General features: G+C 26.8%; 1 protein-coding gene across 1 annotated transcript; it reads left to right on the top strand.

Moving 5' to 3' along the window:
- Positions 1–14793: 14793 nt before the first annotated feature.
- On the top strand, positions 14794–19191 carry LOC101497998 (cyclin-dependent kinase C-2 C). The gene is made up of 9 exons (XM_004489369.4): positions 14794–15502; positions 15995–16279; positions 16441–16758; positions 16993–17220; positions 17329–17426; positions 17738–17846; positions 17987–18322; positions 18649–18724; positions 18904–19191. Exons 1-9 carry the CDS (start codon positions 15155–15157, stop codon positions 18909–18911), a joined length of 1806 nt encoding a protein of 601 aa, XP_004489426.1. The 5' UTR covers positions 14794–15154; the 3' UTR covers positions 18912–19191.
- The last annotated feature ends 247 nt before the right edge of the window (positions 19192–19438 follow it).

The raw sequence follows: 19438 nt of genomic DNA, 5'->3' as shown, positions 1-19438 counted from the left end.
ATCCATTATTAAATTTTTGAAGTTGGAACAATTACTTTTTATGGCTTAATTTTTTTTTACTGGTTGCTCAAAAGTTTTTTTTGAGAAATCTTAAAGATTATTGTATATATCTATATATATATATATATATATATATATATATATATATATATATATATTTTTTTTTTAATATTTATATATTAAATAATATTTTTCATATTATATATAGTGCCTGTAAAGCAAAAGTTTTAGACTTTCAAAAAATTTACTAACTCTAATCATCATTATAAAAGATAATTGAGTCAACAAAAATTAATAAAATTAATTTAAATTTTGAATAAAATTTATAAATTTTTGTTGACCCAATTTTTATAGATTTAGGCTAAAAAAAATTAAAAACACCTAAGTACAACAAACAAAAATCTCACAAGAGTAAAATACCAATTGACAAACATTATTAAAAAGTAAGAAATATTAGACTTTACAAAAATATATTAAAAAATTATTATAACACTAAAAAGGTATTTTTTTTATCAAGACATAGTGCTAACTTTACATAAATATAATACATAGCTTCCATTGAGTTGAGACCAGTAAAATAACATAGGAAAGAGTTAAAACTAATAAGAGTGATGAAGGTAGAACATGGCTAGGTTAAAAACAGAACAAAAGATGAAACAAGAGGAAAAGAGAAACCCAAATATATTTTATTTTGTTATTTTTATTCTTAATCTACATAAAATTCAATGAGAAATATATTAATTAAATTACACGTTTAAAATATTATTCTCTTCACCAAGTTTTCTCCCTTTTATGACAAATTTAGGATTCCAATTATAACATCGATAGGCCATTTCCTTATCCCTACATGGTCCATCTTCAAGTATTTCCCAATGACATACTCCTCCATCACAATCCCAATCTCGATCTTCAACATAAATGTCAAAATAGTGAAAATCATTATCTCATGTAAATCTACAAAAATATAAAGTTGTTACTACAATGTTAGGACGAAAAGTGAATTCGTAATAATTTCCACGCTGTAATGATCGAAATCCAATATCATTATTTTTGTCTTTACAATGAACACCGAGTTGACGATTGATTAAGTTGTTGGTAATTGAAACCGTTACTTTACCCTTAGTGTAAAAATCACTATTACCTTCCTCAAATTGCAACACCACAACAATAATTAGTAACATATAAATTGATAACGCATTTTTGGAGACACAAATCGTCATGCTTGCACAATAGACTAATTCATACAATTGATACATGTTTCTTGTTATATATATTGTGGAACTTCATCAGGGGAAATTCTTTTGTTTCGAAAGTTACAAATATATATTAATTAACATACTATTTAATGTTTTTATTTGACGTAATATTTTATTACTATTTTTAGGCAATACTATCGCATTACTAATTATTACTTTCTATAGTTAACATAATAATATTATAACTCAAAAAAATAGTTATCATATACTATTAAATTTTTTAATAATTAATATTTTTTGTTACAATATTTTAGTATCAATAACTTTACTTTAAGTCAAAAAATAAACTTTTTGTCAACTATTAGTGTGTTTTTTAAGAGAATTTTGCATATATTATATCTACACTATAAACAAATATCATACAAAATAACAAATAGTACATGTGACATCATATCTTGCTATTTAAGGATTTCTCATGTGTAATGACGATAGGTTAAGAGATATAAAGGACAAATAAAATCAATTTATACAAAGTCTTAATTACGAAAATATAACAAATTAATTATTTTCCATAAATGGACATTTTTTAGACACATAACCGACCAATTTTTGTTTGGTCAAATTTTTAGACACAACTCTATTTGGGTAACAACTCTATTTAGACACATATTAATTGTTTGGTCAATTTTTGTTTGCCATCAAATTGACCAAATAACATTGTCATATTAATTGATAATTGATAATAACACTGCCATAAAATTGATCACACATTAATAATTTCAAGATAAATTCTAGACTTAATTGCAGTTTTGTTCTCCTTATTTTAGTTGAATCACGAAAATAGTCCTCTCATTTTATTTCTTTTCAATTTTAGTCATTCTAACAGAATTTTAGTCCAAAACGCAACGAAATGTCATTTTTTCGCGCTTATTTAAGTCACATCATATCTCAAGATCATTTGGTGCAACAATTGTACCTAATATTTATAATCATAAATGGTATGGTGAGACTTCAAAAAAATGATATTTCATCAAGTTTTTGACCAAAATTTTTTTTTTAGAACAAAAAATGAAGAGAAATAAAATGGGGGACTACTTTCAAATTGCAATTAAGTCTAAATTCTATTATCTGTTATTACGCAAGTTACAACATACAATAAACTCATAATTATGAAAATTAATTTGGCATATAACTGACTAATTATTTTCCATAAATATGACTAAAATAATAATTGTCAAAGATTTTTAATGACAATAATCAAATTAATTTTTTAACTATTTTCTTTTATATTGACAATTTTTTTTTGAAAAAATTTTGAAATGACAATTTCAAAAAATTAACTGTAATAATCGATTGTAATCATGGTCGTCTTAACTTAAATGTCATAGACTTTTTTCTATATTACGAAGAAGTCCTACCAAAGATAAAAACAAAATTTGTATCAATTATAGTCATGGCTCCTAGAAACAACAATAGTATATCTGAAATTAACGCAACAAAAGAATCGTGGGGTCTGAATATTCGTGTGGTACGATTATGGTTTGTGAGAGATATTCCGCGTGACAAACATCCATTTTCGCTTGACACAATTCTCATGGACTTAAATGAATGTACTATTGGTTTTTAAATTTTGTTATTAAACTTGATGTAAATTTTTTTTATAGTTAATTTCACATATGTTTTGAATTTAAATTATTAATCGACAATTTTTTTTTATAGGCTAATAGAATACATGAAACCGTGCGTAGAACTTTCATTTAAAATTTCAAAAAGGACTTACAAGAGAGTCGTGTCTGTTGAGGCAAAAACGTTTTTTATGTATGTTTTAATGACAACAAACCTTATGAAATAAAATATTAAGTTTTATGAATGGTGGTGTACTAATGATTGCACTTGAGTTTTGTTTAAGGAACATTAATTGCATAAGTGAACAAGCAAGAAGTCATTCACTTCATCAAAGTGCATAAGTATCAACTCAATAATGAAATAATCTCAAAAGGAATGTATCATATATTAATCATTCAAGAGAATATTTATTACATCTTCAAGATAACATCTTCATGAAGAACATGATCAAATACAACAATCAATGATCACATTATGTTATAAATCATAAGCAAGATCATTTGAAAAGGAACAAAAATAAAAATAAAAAGACATAACGGAGAATGTTCTTGACAGAAGTATGAGAAATGAAGAACGTTCTCCACGGTTTTGAGATTTCAAGGAATATAAAGGATTCATCTCAGCAAAAAATCAATTCAAAGTACATAGTAGAAAAGCTATGAATTATGATGAATCAAGCATGTTCAAGCAAGACTAATCATTCTCCAACTTTATTGTCAAGAACGAATAACATTCTTGAAGTATATGCTTCAGCTGCATATCCAAGATACGTGCACAAGTAATGAATGCCCCATGGAATAATGTCAATAATAAATAAATTAAAGGCAACATATCAGCATTCTAGTAAAATGAAGAATGTTCAGTCAAGAACATTTTTGATTCAAGAATGATTAATCTCCAACATATTAACATTAATCTATAGAATGTTATCATCAATCTCCAGAGTGTTAACATCATTCTCCGGCATTTTAACAATCAATCTCCAGTATATTAACATCATTCTCCAACAAGTTAACAATAAATCTCCAACACATGGACATCATTCTTCAGTCTATTAAGCACGAATCAAAGATAATCTTGATCTGAATACATTAAGCATATCTCTAAGATGTTTGTGCAAATAACAAAGTATCGTAAATCATTGTCAAGAATGAGAAGCTACATATCAGTCATTATTAACACATAAGCAAAGTGCATAATGTTCAAGTCAAGAACATTCCTAGTTCAAAAAAGTATGATATTTAGTAAAATATGACACATGATAGTTGGACACTTTCCAACGGTCAAATTAGTTGTCATCAACCTTCTTGAAGGCTATAAAATGAACCCCAAGAATAAGGAAAAATAAGAACTTCAAGTGCTAAGAAAATTCATCACTTACTTACATTCATACACTTGAAAGTCTCTCATTCATCAAAAGAATTATTGTTATTCATATTCGAATATGTTGTTATTTTTTTTACTGGATCTTTTATAAAGATTCTAACATCAAACAAGTGTTGAGATTAATTAGATTCTGCCAAACACTCTAAATCATTATTGTGTAAACTCAAAATTATAAGTGTTGAGTATAGTTAGAGTAGTTTGTAGAAAATTCTTATATGGTTAAAAGGTGAAGTGTAAAATCCTTTCTAAAGATTGATAGGTGGTCTGAATTGAACTCCTTTCTAGATGGAAATGACTTGCTTTGTAACAGATCAAAGTTGATCTGAACTGGTGGTGTAAAACCAAGATTGTTCTTCGTTTGAACACTTAGTGGAAACTCTCTTATCTATTTACTTTCAGTCTATTTGATTATCAAGTCAAATAGATAAGTTAAATTGTTGATTTTAACTAACCAATAACGATCTTCGTTTTCTGGTCAAGAACCAAGAACGTTTTCCGTTTTCTGTTTTCACAATCAAGATAAATCTTGAGTTGTTCTCTTAAGTTTTTAACAGAAAATTTTAAATAGGTAAATTTACAATTCAAACTCCTTCCTTGTAAATTGACATTACTACTTCGGTGTCTATTATATGACTAGTTTTAGAGTCGCAACAAATAGTGGATCATATCCTACCACAAAACATGAATATAAGTTAACATTTCAGTTTAATATCAAATTGAAAATTATAGATGATGGAAATATTCCTTCCAAAATTTGTCATGTTTTCAACCATGCTGATATTTTTTCGGGTGATTATGATATCGACTTTTTGACTGGTGAGTACCAAATATGTATTTTTATTGTTAATCCTAATTATCAAATCTAACTTTTTATGACATACTATTCATATATTTTCATACTATTAATGATTATTTTTTTAAGATGTCATGTGTATTTGGACTGGTGTTAGAATTCAAAAGGAATATCAAAGAAATGATATCAAAACCAAAATGATTGCCATAGCACTTGACTAAGATGGGTAAGCATTCATACTATAACCATATAATTTGTTAATCTTTAAACAATGTTTATTTTGTTTTTTCTAAATAACCATCTACAACATATCTATATTATTTTAATAGTATTAATTACATATATTTTGTAGAGTTTTTTTTTATATGTATATCTCTCTATTAATTTTTTTTTTCTTAATATGAAGTCGTTCCCTGAAGAAATGATAAGCTGAAGAGAATTTTTTTTAACTTCAACAGAAGGTCATTTTTTGGGGGAAGCGACCTCCAACTGACAACTTTTTTTTGTTTGTTTGTTATATTTTAATATTTGTTTATTATTAGAATTATTAATTTAATTATTTAAAAAATAAAAATATTAATAATAAATTAAAATAAAATTTATTAATAAAAATATTAATAATAAATAATATATCTTTTTGTAATGCATCTTTTTAATTATATATATATATATATCAACTTGTATATCTTTTCAGATTCAAGTTTAAGGTTACGTTATTTAGTCAATATGTCTGACGAGCTTAATTCCTTCGTTGTTGTTGGTGAGACCGAAAATGTGATTGTTATTGTGATGCTAGCAAAAATAAAACTATGGCAATCTAATTTGCTATTCATTTTTAAGTTTATCAAACTCCAAACTATGTCATATTTCTAAGACATACAAACCTTTATAAGAAATAAATTACCTTTATATTAATTACAAATAATATTTTACATTTTTAATATTAAAAATTCTAAAATTTTATTGCTATCCACTATGTTTAAATTCTCAAACGAAACATCTTTATCGGAGAATAGGTACTCCCATGACTCATAATTCTATTTACTCAATCAAGTTGATATTCAATTTTGAATTCTCAAGTGCAATAACTTTGAAAAAAATGTATTTAATTATTTTAATATATTTTAATTATCATCGTATACATTATATTTAAACATTAAATATTCATTAATAACATTTAATATTTATAAGATGGTTGAAAAGAACGATTCTCCTTCGCCTGATATTTGTTGTATATTAGATCCATTAACGATTAGCGAAGAATAAGAGTGCCTCAAACTTACTTCGAGTAAAACAATAAATACTCTAAAAGAGTGTGAAACAATAAATACTCTAAAAGAGTGTGACATGCTACATAATTTTACTATCTATAAACTAATTAATTCATATTCATAATATCAACAAATTAAATCAAATATATGATATCAATTGATTCATAATTAAACATATTAAACCAATTGATTAATATTTAATTCAAAAATATTTATATTTCTAATAACTATTATAAAATAGTTTACTACATTTGTAGTTATATTAATAGATGCATAATCACTATCTTCTATATTTTACATTAAGTCTGACATAAGTAACATTTATTTTCCATATTAACATTTACTATAAATAATGCATGCATGTTTTTTATGATTAATTATTTATTTATTATTTATTTATAACATATTTTTTAACGTGTAAATTTTTCTTTAAAACACATAATTATGATCAAAATAATTATTTTTTTTTGTTATTTTTAATTGAATTGATAAAGTTATATTTGTATTTATTGCTAGGAGTCATCTTTTATCATGGGCACTGTGAAATATGTCGTTGACACAGACGACTGGTGGTACACAACATGTGTGTGCAATAAGAAAGTAATCTCTAATGAGCACATGTATTGTTATGGAAAATGTAACAAACATGTTATGAATGTTTCCTCTCACTTTAAAATTAAAATTCATATGATTGACACAACTGATTAGGCCACCTTTGTTATATTTGATCGGGATGCTTCCATGTTGTTAACAAAAATCAGCACCATAACTAATTGAAACATTTGGGGTCCTTTTTGTATCACAAATACTATATCACTATATATTAAACATAATAACATTAAATTTATTTGTACATAATTAGCTAACCTCAACTTTATATGACTAATGGTTATAGGATATTTTTTCTGGAATCATCCCCAATTTTTTTTTTATCTACTCGATTCTACTTTTCTTTTCAAAGTTGATTCAAACGTGAGTCGTGAATCTCGATTGAAAATGTCATACAAAGTCAAGAAACTCACATATAACTCAAACTTGATTGCAAAGTTTAAAGTCATTTAGGTTTAATTTTATAATTTTCAACTCAAAATTTAATAAGTATATATATTTTCCCGAGAAATACTAATCTATTATTATAGTTGACCAATACACCATTAATACAATTGTTTTATCGCAGTCGAACATAGTGGTGGGTGGATCTATTGAAAGGGATGTTTTGTCTCCAATGAAAGTGACATAGATTTGGGAATTGCTCAAGTACCTAAACTATTGATCTCATGAACTTAAATTGTTAGTTTACATTTTGTGGGATTATTTAAACTAATCAATATCAAATAATTTTAACTCATATTTTATTTGTGTAGGATCTGTTGAACAAATTTTCAGATATTGAATATAATCCTCCTTAGGGATGGCAATTAGACTCATACCCAGTAGGTACCCGCAAAAAAACCCACAATGGGTAGGGTAAAAATCTATATAATGGGTATGGGCATGGGGACGAGTAATTATCCATAAAATTAAGCGGGTATGGGTGCGGATACGGGTACTATAGTACCCACCCTGCCCCGCAGCCGCACTTATATAAATATATTATTTATTTATTTATTTATTATATTAGTGTTTAGTTTAATTAATTATTTTCTTTTATATTTTAACATCTATTAATATCATTGGACCTACAATATTTATAATTGAAACATAAATGTTTACAAATTTTTTAAGAATCTGATTATGATAAATAGGTAAATAATTATGATTTTATAACTAATAGTTATATCTTATTAATCGTGACTTTATAATTATAATTGCAACTTTGTATCAATTATCTCAGATAATATTGTCGTATGACTTGCAACTTCACAAAATATTATTATGGATATTTAAAAATGTATTGTAACAGTGTTCATTTGAAATGTTTTGAGTTAGAAAATATTTTGGTTAAAATATTTGAATAATTTTTAAATTTAATCACAATAATATCATTTATTTATCGATTTTTTTTAGTTAAAGTGTGGGTAACGGGTATGGGTACGGGCACTTAAGTACCCAGAGGGTAAGGATACGGGCACGAGTATGAGTATTTTTTTAAATCGCGGGTATGGGGACGACTAATATAGTATCATACCCAAACCCTACCCATTGTCATCCATTTCCTCCTGTTGGAGTTGTTGAAGATAAAGAAACAGTAGATTTGACACCAGAATCGGCCAATACGACACCATTGAAGAGGAATTGTCCATTTGATACTGAAAACAACACTGGTTCAACTTCATTCAAATTATTGAAAAATATAAAGATTGAAAATAACTAAGATTTTGTTAAGTTAGTTTGATAGACTCTGATTTTGATTTAATTTTTATTTTGTCTGCTATTATGATTTTCGGTAATCAACACTAATAAAAGAATGTTCTTTAGTTTTAATGTATGGATTTTTTGACAATCTCTTCGAGTTTAATGTCCGATATGAATTTGATTTGAATTTGAATTATAATAAAGTCTCATCTTTACTCTTAAATTTTAATTTGATTTTCCAATACATAATAATTTATTTTATTTTATTTTAAAATAGGTGACATATATATTCTCTCGCAAGGCCTTTGATTGTTAGCGTGCACTAAATAATTTCCTATTTCCATTCAATTGCCGTTCATCGATACAAATATAATAAATTGTGGTAAACATGATTCTTTAAGCAATTTCATATTTTATTGCATTAACTAAAGCATATTGATTTCTCAAAAATTATACTCATATTTAGAGTTAGTAGACGATTCTCATATTAATTTATAACGTTTGTAGCAGACATGAAATACAGTTATAATTGTCTGCTACATATACCAAGCACGTGCAAATAAAATCAATTTGGACAAATATAGTAACAACTCTATTACGACTAATTATTTTTCATAAATGTCGTACAAATATTAAAAGTCAAATTTTTTAATGATAATAATCTAATTAATTTTTGAACTATTTTCATTTATATTGGCATAATATTTTGTAAAGATTTTAAAATGACAATTTTAAAAAATTAATTACGAAGTCATACAAAAGAAATTCGTATCAATTCTATCTATTTAATAATAATATGTTAACAAAAAAAAAATCAAATTTAACAAATAAAGTCGAATTTACGAATAGTTATAACAAATACATAAAATCAATTTGTACTGATAAAGTCATAATTATGAAACCCTATATGCTAAATTATTTTTTGATATTATATAAATTTTAGTTGTTCAAGTATAAACATTTAAATACATTTTTTATAGTAATAATTTCGTAAAATCAAAAAATTATTTTATATAAATGATGATATATGCTAAAAATTATATAATTTAGCCACAAGGTATATGTTTTACGAAGTTATCTCGATATTTCCTTTCTCAATCTCGCTATATCCTATTAAAAATATAGTATTTTTTATTATTTTACTTAATTTTGAAAATATTTAATTTCAATGTCACAATTTCCATAAATATATTTTCCTATATTTGTTTTGTGAAAATTCAAAATTTTGGAATTTTGATTTCTATAATTGACTACCATCAATTGTTATTAATTGATAGAAACATTGCCATAAAATTGACCACACATTAATAACTTCAGGTCAAATTCTATTTTTGTTTCCCTACTTCTGTTAAAACCATAATCAAATATAGTAAACATAATAATAGATGAGGTAACCATTGTTTCCAATATATGCTTTACGAAATTATCTCGGTATTTTGTTTCCAATATAAAGCTACATACAAACAAATATGTTACTTTTTATCGATTAATTCATTTAAATAAACCAAAATAAAATCGACTATTATTATTAATTTATAACTTAAACTTTGACTTAATATTGATACTATTGACTAATATTGAATACATCATCCTCAATTTTCTTTGACATTCTCAAATAGTTGTCAAATACAACAAACACTCTTCCTTCTCTTCAATTTCAAATATATATACTATCAAATTGGTCAAGATAGTTAACTATTTTATTTCAACTATTTCCTTCAGTAAATTCACAAAGGAGCATTAGAATATTTGAGAAACGAATATGCTATTGAGTCTATAAAGAGAAAGAAAATTGTTTAGTCAATTCCAAAATACTCTAATCTATTAGTCAATTCATACTACTAATAATAATAATAAATCAATAATCACAATCAAATAAAGATAATTGAATTTTTTTAAAGTCATAATCCAAAATATTAATCATGAAAAATAATTCATGTAATCATTTTAATTAATTCAATCAATCACAATTCAATGTTAATGCTTTTCACAATACCAATCTTCGATAATACTATTTTTTTTTACAACAATCTTCTTATCCATATAAAAATTACATGTTGATATAACAATCAAATTTGTAACTTCTTATCGATATTTTGTTGTTAATCATCCACCATACTTGTCTCTCACTACTTTTATGACATGATGTACGACTATGTTCTTTATTTTTACACACATTCATTATATTTTCACATTCTTTTTTCATATCAAGTTATATTTTATCTTTTTTCTTATCAAGTTATATTTTGTCTTTTTTGAAAATATTAACCGATTAACAAAACATAATATATAATTTTAAACTTTTATAACCAACTACAATTGTAATATGCTGTTTAAAGTAAACATTCCACTGTTCAAGCATGTATGTAATAAGAGTGTTTGTCGTCCATGCACTTCAACTGACACGAAGTTCTTAAAGATGATGACAAACTACATTCCAAAAGCAACATGTATTCTTCAACAACAATTAGAAACTTTTTTACTAATGTCCAACACATATGTCATATTCGATTTATACACATTTTTTCAATGTCATATATACCAACTGTATTAACATGCTTAATTTTATAATTTTTCGGGAAAAAAAAATAAAGACAACGAAAGTACATCAGTTTCGACTAATATTAGGTATTCAAATAAGGAAAATTTATTGACATTGCATCGAAAAAGAAATAGGAGTAGCGATCGGTCGTCATCTACCTCCACCACAACACAAGATGATATATTGAAAAATATTTTAATATATATTATTAAATTATTCAAACAAATTAATATTTTATTGGAGAATAATATTATCAAGTCATTTAATTTTTTTCTACTAAACACAAGTAATATATGACAATTGATTGTACTAAATAGTTTCATTAATTTATTATTGTGTACATTGTTTCTCAGTTATTGCAACATTTTCTCCACCAGTATCTGAAGTGTTGAACATTGAAAGTGGTAATGTAGCACACAATTGGTTGTCGCACACTTCCATTAAAACTTCTGCATTCAGTGGTACCGAACTTGTCTTTGATAGTATGCCTGACAATAAAATTCCAGACCCCAATGATTAATAATAGTTTGTATACCTACTTATGTGTAACTTTATTTGTTTCAACGTGTTTGATAGTAATATTCATAGTCTTATAGATGTCTGTTTTTTGCAGATGATTTACACTCCACCACCAAATCATTGATATATGACATGACTAAATGTCAATGTACGTTTTTAATATATAACAATGGATGACATGCGTATTTAGACAAATAATGATTTTGATCTAGAATGTGGAATTAACTAATAAGTTTTTTATTTAACAAAATCTAATTTATATATTTTCAGTAATGTTTGATCTGGATATGTTGTGTAGTTTTTATAACGCACGATTGTGGTTTGAATAACGTGTCAACGAATGGAGAAACGAATCAAATGTTGAGTTCTCATTATGTTGTATGAAGGGGAAAGTCAAACTTTCGTTTATCGAAAGACCTCTTGAACTAATGTACAACCTTATGAATGATGTTCACTCAAAAAGTAGTCGTTGTTTGGACAACATATGTGCGTATAATAGCATGTTTTCGTTTACTTCATTTAGAGGTAAAATTGAAAGAACCATCAATGATGGTGGTGGACCCCTACAATTCATTCTTAGTGGGCAAATTTTTCATCGTATGAGTAATTTGATGCCGGAAGTTGGTGCTACGCCTAAATTTGCACAATTGTATATATATGACACACAAAATGAGGCTGCAAACATGATGAAATATTTTAGGTAATTGAGTCCATTTATGTTTATATTTATCCTTAAATAAATTTATTTTGTTTGACTAAATATGTTTTTAGTCCATATAAATATTATGACTTTTCAAATTTTTGTCTATGCAGAAACTTTTTTTAGGAATTAAAAGTAATAATTGTTTTCAAGATGTTTCAAAAATGGATACTAAAAGTGAATAACAATTGCAGTAACAACTGCTTCCTAAACCAATTTTCACACATAGACAATTATATGTGGTTGTATCTAGAGTCACATCCAGAAAAGGTCTAAGGTTGTTTATTCTAAATGAACATGATCAAATATGTGACAAGACTGTTAATGTAGTTTATTGTGAAGTATTTGCGTAATGTGTAATCAACTATACCAAACAACATTACTTTATGTATGACATCCATTTTAAATTATAATTTAAACACAATTTTTATTTTTATTATACATGATATTGTATGTTTTGTTTATATTGTAATACACAATTATTTATTTATTTATAATATAACGTTTTAATTAATTGAATAATTTATCTCGTGCTTGGCACGAACTACACACTAGTTATACTAATATGGAGAAAGAAAAATACTCCAAATTTGAATGCACGTTTAAACAAATCAAGTGTCTTTATTATGTATTATTTTTTATATCTTACAATGGTTGTTGTTTAAAATTTTGCACACATATTAAAAAATATAATATTTAGAAAAAATAATAATTCATAAACTACACATCTTAATTATTGGTGAATTTTTATCTATTATCAATGTAAATTATACTAACATTTATAAGTTGTGCACATAAAAATTATAAAAATTATTGAAGGTTAGTATATAAAAAAAATAATTGAAGCTGCATAAATTAATAATAATATTTATTTGAGATAATTTTTTTTACTAAAGTGATACTCATTGTGAGACACATAAAAACATGTTATTACCTGTTGTGTGTATTTATTACTGTTTTAAATTATTACTACATCTGTTTAATTTAAATTTTTTATCATTTCTATTTTGTTCTATACTATAATTAATGTTTAATTTATCGTCTTTGAATTATTGAAGTTATTCATTTTCCTTGTGAAACAAATAAATGAAGATCTTTTTGAACATTACGTAATATTTGATTAGTTTTATTGAAATTTTCTTTTCCTTTATAGATATTAATGTAAGTGATTTGTGCTTATCATAGATTAATTTTCTTATATTATTTTATATATTTGTCAAATTAAATCAAATCGTTGAATCTCAACAATTTCATATTATTTTGACATGATTTTTTCTCTCTATTTTTAGAACAAAATATTTTATTACGAACTTTTTTATCAATAAAGTCAGAATTTACTTCCACGTTTATATTTTTTTTTAATAAGACAGTTTTTAGTTTATTTATAGTAAAATTTGAGTTTTGACTGATTTTTGTTAGAAAATTATTGCTTCTTATTTTATTTATGTGTGGTCTATATATTCTTTGTTTTATTTACTTTATCTTTATAAAATATTTTTTATTTCAACTATTTTCAATGTTTAATACATTTTTTAAATGGCAAGATTAGGAATAATTTGACATTGAGTCATGATTTAGGTGACAGAGACTTATTTTATGTCAAGTGACAGAGACTTTGAAAAATATTAATACTAATTATGAAATAAATTGTGTAGGAATACTTTATATTGGAATATTCCCATTTTCGTGTGTTTCTAAAGTTATATATATTTGTTTATTTCATAAATATAAATATATTCTGCTACTTAGTAAAAAGTTCAAATTAATCTTAGATGTTCAAAATATCATCTAAGAAATAAAACTTATAATTATAAAAGTCCCTAAAATATATTATTTAATGTCATATTAGAGAATTTATTTTAATAATATATATTTTATTAATTCAAAAATTAAAATGACAACGTTTTATAATTTAAAAAAATAATTAAAGAATTTATTCATAAATTTTTTTTCACACACTCCAAAATGTCACATCACATATTATTTTTCATATTTCAAAATCAAAATAATATATAGAATTGAAAAGAAAGTAAATTATAATAATAGAAATAAATTATGTGGAAATTAAATTTAAACAACTTTGCCACAACTATTCAAGTAATCAACACAATTCAAATATATAATTAATTACATTTAATGGACAATAAATAATTTAAAAACTTACATTCCAATCTATTGAATGTGCATGTAAATATTATATGAGTTGTAGCTACATGATTGGCTAATCATAGTTGATAATAATTAACCATCTATTTAAACAACAATGAAGCTAATGTAAGTTAATAAAGTTGATAAAAATTCAACTCAATATGAAGACTTTATTGATAACTAAAAATATATAATAAATACATTTAAGTTTTTCTCGAAACCAACTCATTTAAACATTTTTATATAAAAAAAGCAAAATAACAAGAATGAAAAGAACCAATTCAGACACATGAATTTCTGTTCCTTATTTATCGGTCTTGAAAATTCTCCACCTTTCAATTATCAACGGATCTGACAAACCCAATTAAGACCAAAAAGAAAAAACCATTAGAAAATTGAACAAAAATAGAGACAGAAAGAGATAAACAGGGGAAGTGAGAGAAAACAAAAACAGAGTAGGAGAGAGAAAAAAAACAGGGGAAGGTGTTTGTTTGTTTGTTCCACAAGCAACAAACAAAGATAGCATTTTTCCTGTAAATTTGAAATGCCCTTGTTATTAATTTGATATAATTATCTTGTTCTGTGAAAATTACTTTGTTTTGAGTTCACCAACCGCATTGGAGGGTGTTATTGTAGGGGAAAATCTCCCCTACAATCACCACAATCTATTTTTCTTAAATGGGTTGTATTAGCTCCAAACATGCGGTTGCCGGAGATTCTTCTCCGTCACCGATCGTCCGAGACATTGGTGAGGTTGTTCCTTCTTCAAAGGGTCATTCTGGTTTGTTGGTTTTGGATTCTAAATCATCATTAGATGAAAATAATAATAATAAAAATAGTAAATTTACTAAAAATAATTCCAAAAAAAGTAGTGGCTCTTTTAGCTTCAGAATTGGATTTACACAAAGGCATGTTGAAGCTGAACAAATTGCTGCTGGTTGGCCTCCGTGGCTTACAGCTTCTGCAGCTGAAGCTGTTCAAGGTTGGATTCCTCTCAAAGCTGATGCTTTTCAAAAGTTAGAGAAGGTACTACTTTATGCTATTATTGCATTTTCGAAGATTTCATCGTGGATCAATGTATAAAAGTCATTTGAAATTCTAATGATGGTTGATGATAAGACCCTCTTGTTTTCACTGTTGATACAATGATTCGACTGATGTTAGTTTGATATAAATAAGAAAAACGAATGAGTTTTTCAAAATTTAACTCATCGAGCCGACATCAATTACATCATTGTCCCGGTCATAAAAATAAGAAGGGTCGTTAATTTATACTTTCGAAGAATATTGTCGACCGTTGTTGAAATTTCAGGTGACTTTTGAAGCACTGATGCACAATAGATCACATCTACATTAGAATTTGTCTTCAATTTTATTTTTATTTTTTTCTTTGTCTTTTTAATAATGATAGTTGCATGTTTGTTTTATAATATAATAATAGTTGCATGTGTTGGAATTAAGGTGATGGAATATAGTTAAAGGCATGTAGTTTTTTTCTGAATATTTACATTTGTATAGATTGGACAAGGAACATATAGCAGTGTGTTCCGAGCCCGTGAAGTCGAAACTGGGAGGATGTTTGCTTTGAAAAAGGTGCGCTTTGACAATTTCCAAGCTGAGAGCATTAGATTCATGGCAAGAGAAATAACAATTCTCAGAAGGCTTGACCACCCAAACATCATGAAATTGGAAGGAATAATCACTTCTCGACTATCTAGTAGCATATACCTTGTGTTTGAATACATGGAGCATGATCTTGCTGGCCTAGTATCTCGTCCCGATATCGTGTTCACCGATGCACAGGTTTGTTAGTAGCTCTATTGTAGACACTGTTACAGTTGCGAACTGCAATTTAAAACCATGATATGAAGCAATTGAAATTGAACAAGTTCAATCTAATTCTATGTTTAATTCCAACCTATATCAGCTAGTTACATTCAATGTTTGATTTCTTTTCTTCATAGATAAAATGCTACATGAGGCAACTATTAAGTGGACTTGAGCATTGTCATGTTCGCGGTATCATGCATCGAGATATCAAAGTATCGAATATCTTGTTGAACAATGAAGGTGTTCTCAAGATTGGAGATTTTGGATTGGCAAACACAATTAGTACTAACAATAAACATCATTTAACAAGTCGTGTAGTGACTCTATGGTATCGTCCGCCTGAGCTCTTGATGGGAGCAACCAATTATGGAGTATCGGTCGATTTGTGGAGTGTTGGATGTGTATTTGCAGAACTTTTTCTTGGGAAGCCTGTTCTTAAGGGGAGAACTGAGGTAATCATCATAATCGATGTATTGCTTTAATCATTTACTAGCGTACAGATAGACACTAACGTGCAATCATATCATACTGATGCCAATATGATATGATTGCATATACAGTTCAAAGAAAAGCATATATTGAAGTTAAGATAACTAAGGACTAACCATGCATAATATCATTTCTTAACTAACTCTTAAATTTATTTTCTCATTTTAATATGATATATGATCTTCTTGAGAGTACAGGTTGAACAATTACACAAAATTTTTAAACTGTGTGGTTCTCCACCTGATGAGTTTTGGAAAAAGAACAAGCTTCCTCATGCAACAATGTTTAAACCTCAAACTAATTACGAAAGCTCTCTTAGAGAAAGGTGTGTAGATTTTCCTGAATCAGCTGTAAATCTACTCGAGACTTTACTGTCTATTGATCCAACCAAGCGTGGCACTGCCTCTTCTGCTCTATTATCTGAGGTTGATTCCTGTCTTTTTTCAATAATGAGTTGATGTTCCATTGTAAACATATAGTTTTATTATGAGGTTAGATTTCTAACTTTATGGATCTTGCTATGCCTTTTATAGTATTTCACTACCAAGCCATATGCTTGTAATCCATCAAGCCTGCCAAAGTATACACCTAGCAAAGAAATGGATGCTAAAGGTCATGAAGATACATCCAGGTAAATTTTGTTGTCTTTATTATTCATATTTTTTTCTTCTTCATTGAGATGGCTATTTATGTTATTGAATTTTTCTCATGTTTTGAGTTTAGGGGTGGGAATATGTTAGACTTTGTAAGACACGAGTCTAACCTACTTTAAAAATGTTAAGTCCGAGTCTGTCATAGACCAATTTCTAAAGTCTGACCTAACATTTTAAAACGAATGTTAAACATGGAAGAAGAATTGGAGTGAATAGTTTGCTTATCCTCCTTTCTATATTCCATTTTATTTCATAATTCTGTGACTAAAAACTAGAAACTTTTCCTCAGTAAAAAGACCGGAGATAAAACGCGAGATGCTGCAACATCAAGAAGACAACAAAGACGAGTCTATAAAGGTTTCGAACAGAACAATCTCGGTAAAACAACTGCAAAAGAGGTACTGCTTTTTCAATGTAATAGTACATTTTTTATATTATGTTAGCACCAGAAATCGAATCTTGGACCTCCTTCTCAACACGACTTCAACATTATCATTTGAATATTAATACTTATTTTAACCTCTTTGTGAAATTTCAGAATACTAGAAAAGATGATGGTAAAACACATGTTACAAAGGGAAAAGGAGGAGGAGCTATGCACAAAGATCATACAAAGCCTTCAATGGATACAATGTCAGAGACTTCTCAAATGGTGAATGTTGCTGATAGTAATGGATACAGTGTACCGGTACAAGTTCAAGGATCTAATGATTATTCATGGACAAAAAGAAGAAAACAAGATGCATCATCCACACTATCAGATGGATCAAGAAGTAAAATTAGTGCATTGGATCCTCACTTTGCAAAAGGCACATATGATTTAACCAAACAAAGGATTTCCATGGATTTTGATCCCAAGGAACTGATGAATCAGGTAAACATCATATCCTCATTGGACTGTAAACAAATACTTTAGATCACATAAAAACCACAAGGTTATCATTGCTAAAATTAAACTCAAAGTGTCACAAGCTAACATAATTTTGCAGCCTTGGAAAATGGTTTCTAACACTGTTTTTGAATGTATATATAGATGTGTGTATGCATGCATGATATATATTTTTGAATAATAGCCAAAGATATATATATTTTGATATTGTCTTTTCTTTTCTTTTTTCATTCCTTTTTTAATTGTATTTTTGACGAACTGTTCTATTTGTATCAAGTTACATTTTGTTTTCTATACCAAAAAAATTTCAGGGTCAAAAAGAAGAACAGGGTGCATATTGGAATGATAGTGTGCGGCGCGCAGCTCGTAAATCAAGATTTGGAAGAGGTAAATGATATACTTTATTTAATACAATGTTAACAAATACAAAAGTTGTTTCACATGTAGTTATGTTATTAGATAAACTCAATTAAATCAATCCAAACAAATTTTAAATTAGAAGTTATGGTTACTTACATTGCAAGTTAACTCCTAATGAGTACTTAAAATCAATTTGTGGTTTACAGATAAATGATTCAAGGATCACAAGAGTGGAGTAATCTTCTCCTCAAGAAGGGTGCTTGAAAGAACATTATGGCCAATGGTGGAATCTATTAGCAACATATGAACTATTTAAGCTTATGAATTGGCCTCTCTTGACATTCAAATGGCACACTATTCTCCTTTTGATCACAAGGGTTAACTGTTCCTACTCTTCATTTATAAGCAAGACTAACACTGATGTATAGGATTATACATGTATCATCCCAAAGATGTAAAATGATATGATTAAAGAATGAATTCAATTTTTCAAATTCTTTATTAGTATTGTTGTGTTTCAAGCACCACCAAATATATGAACAAAAGGTCAATTTGAGGAAAATGAAACTTGCATGTAAAATTAAATGAAGAAAAGAAAAATAATTAAGAAGATCAAAGCTTGGTTAACTAAAAGAGGTTTCAAGCTTAATTAAGATCATATTAAGTGAGGGAGATAGAGAATGAAAAATATACCCCTAATTATGATTAATTTCTACTAATATGGTAGTTAAAAAATAAGTA

The sequence above is a fragment of the Cicer arietinum genome, chromosome 2 (genome assembly GCF_000331145.2).
Source record: "Cicer arietinum cultivar CDC Frontier isolate Library 1 chromosome 2, Cicar.CDCFrontier_v2.0, whole genome shotgun sequence".
NCBI lineage: Eukaryota > Viridiplantae > Streptophyta > Magnoliopsida > Fabales > Fabaceae > Cicer > Cicer arietinum.
The sequence above is the reverse complement of the archived record's forward strand: the minus strand, read 5'-3'. Positions and strand labels throughout refer to the sequence as shown.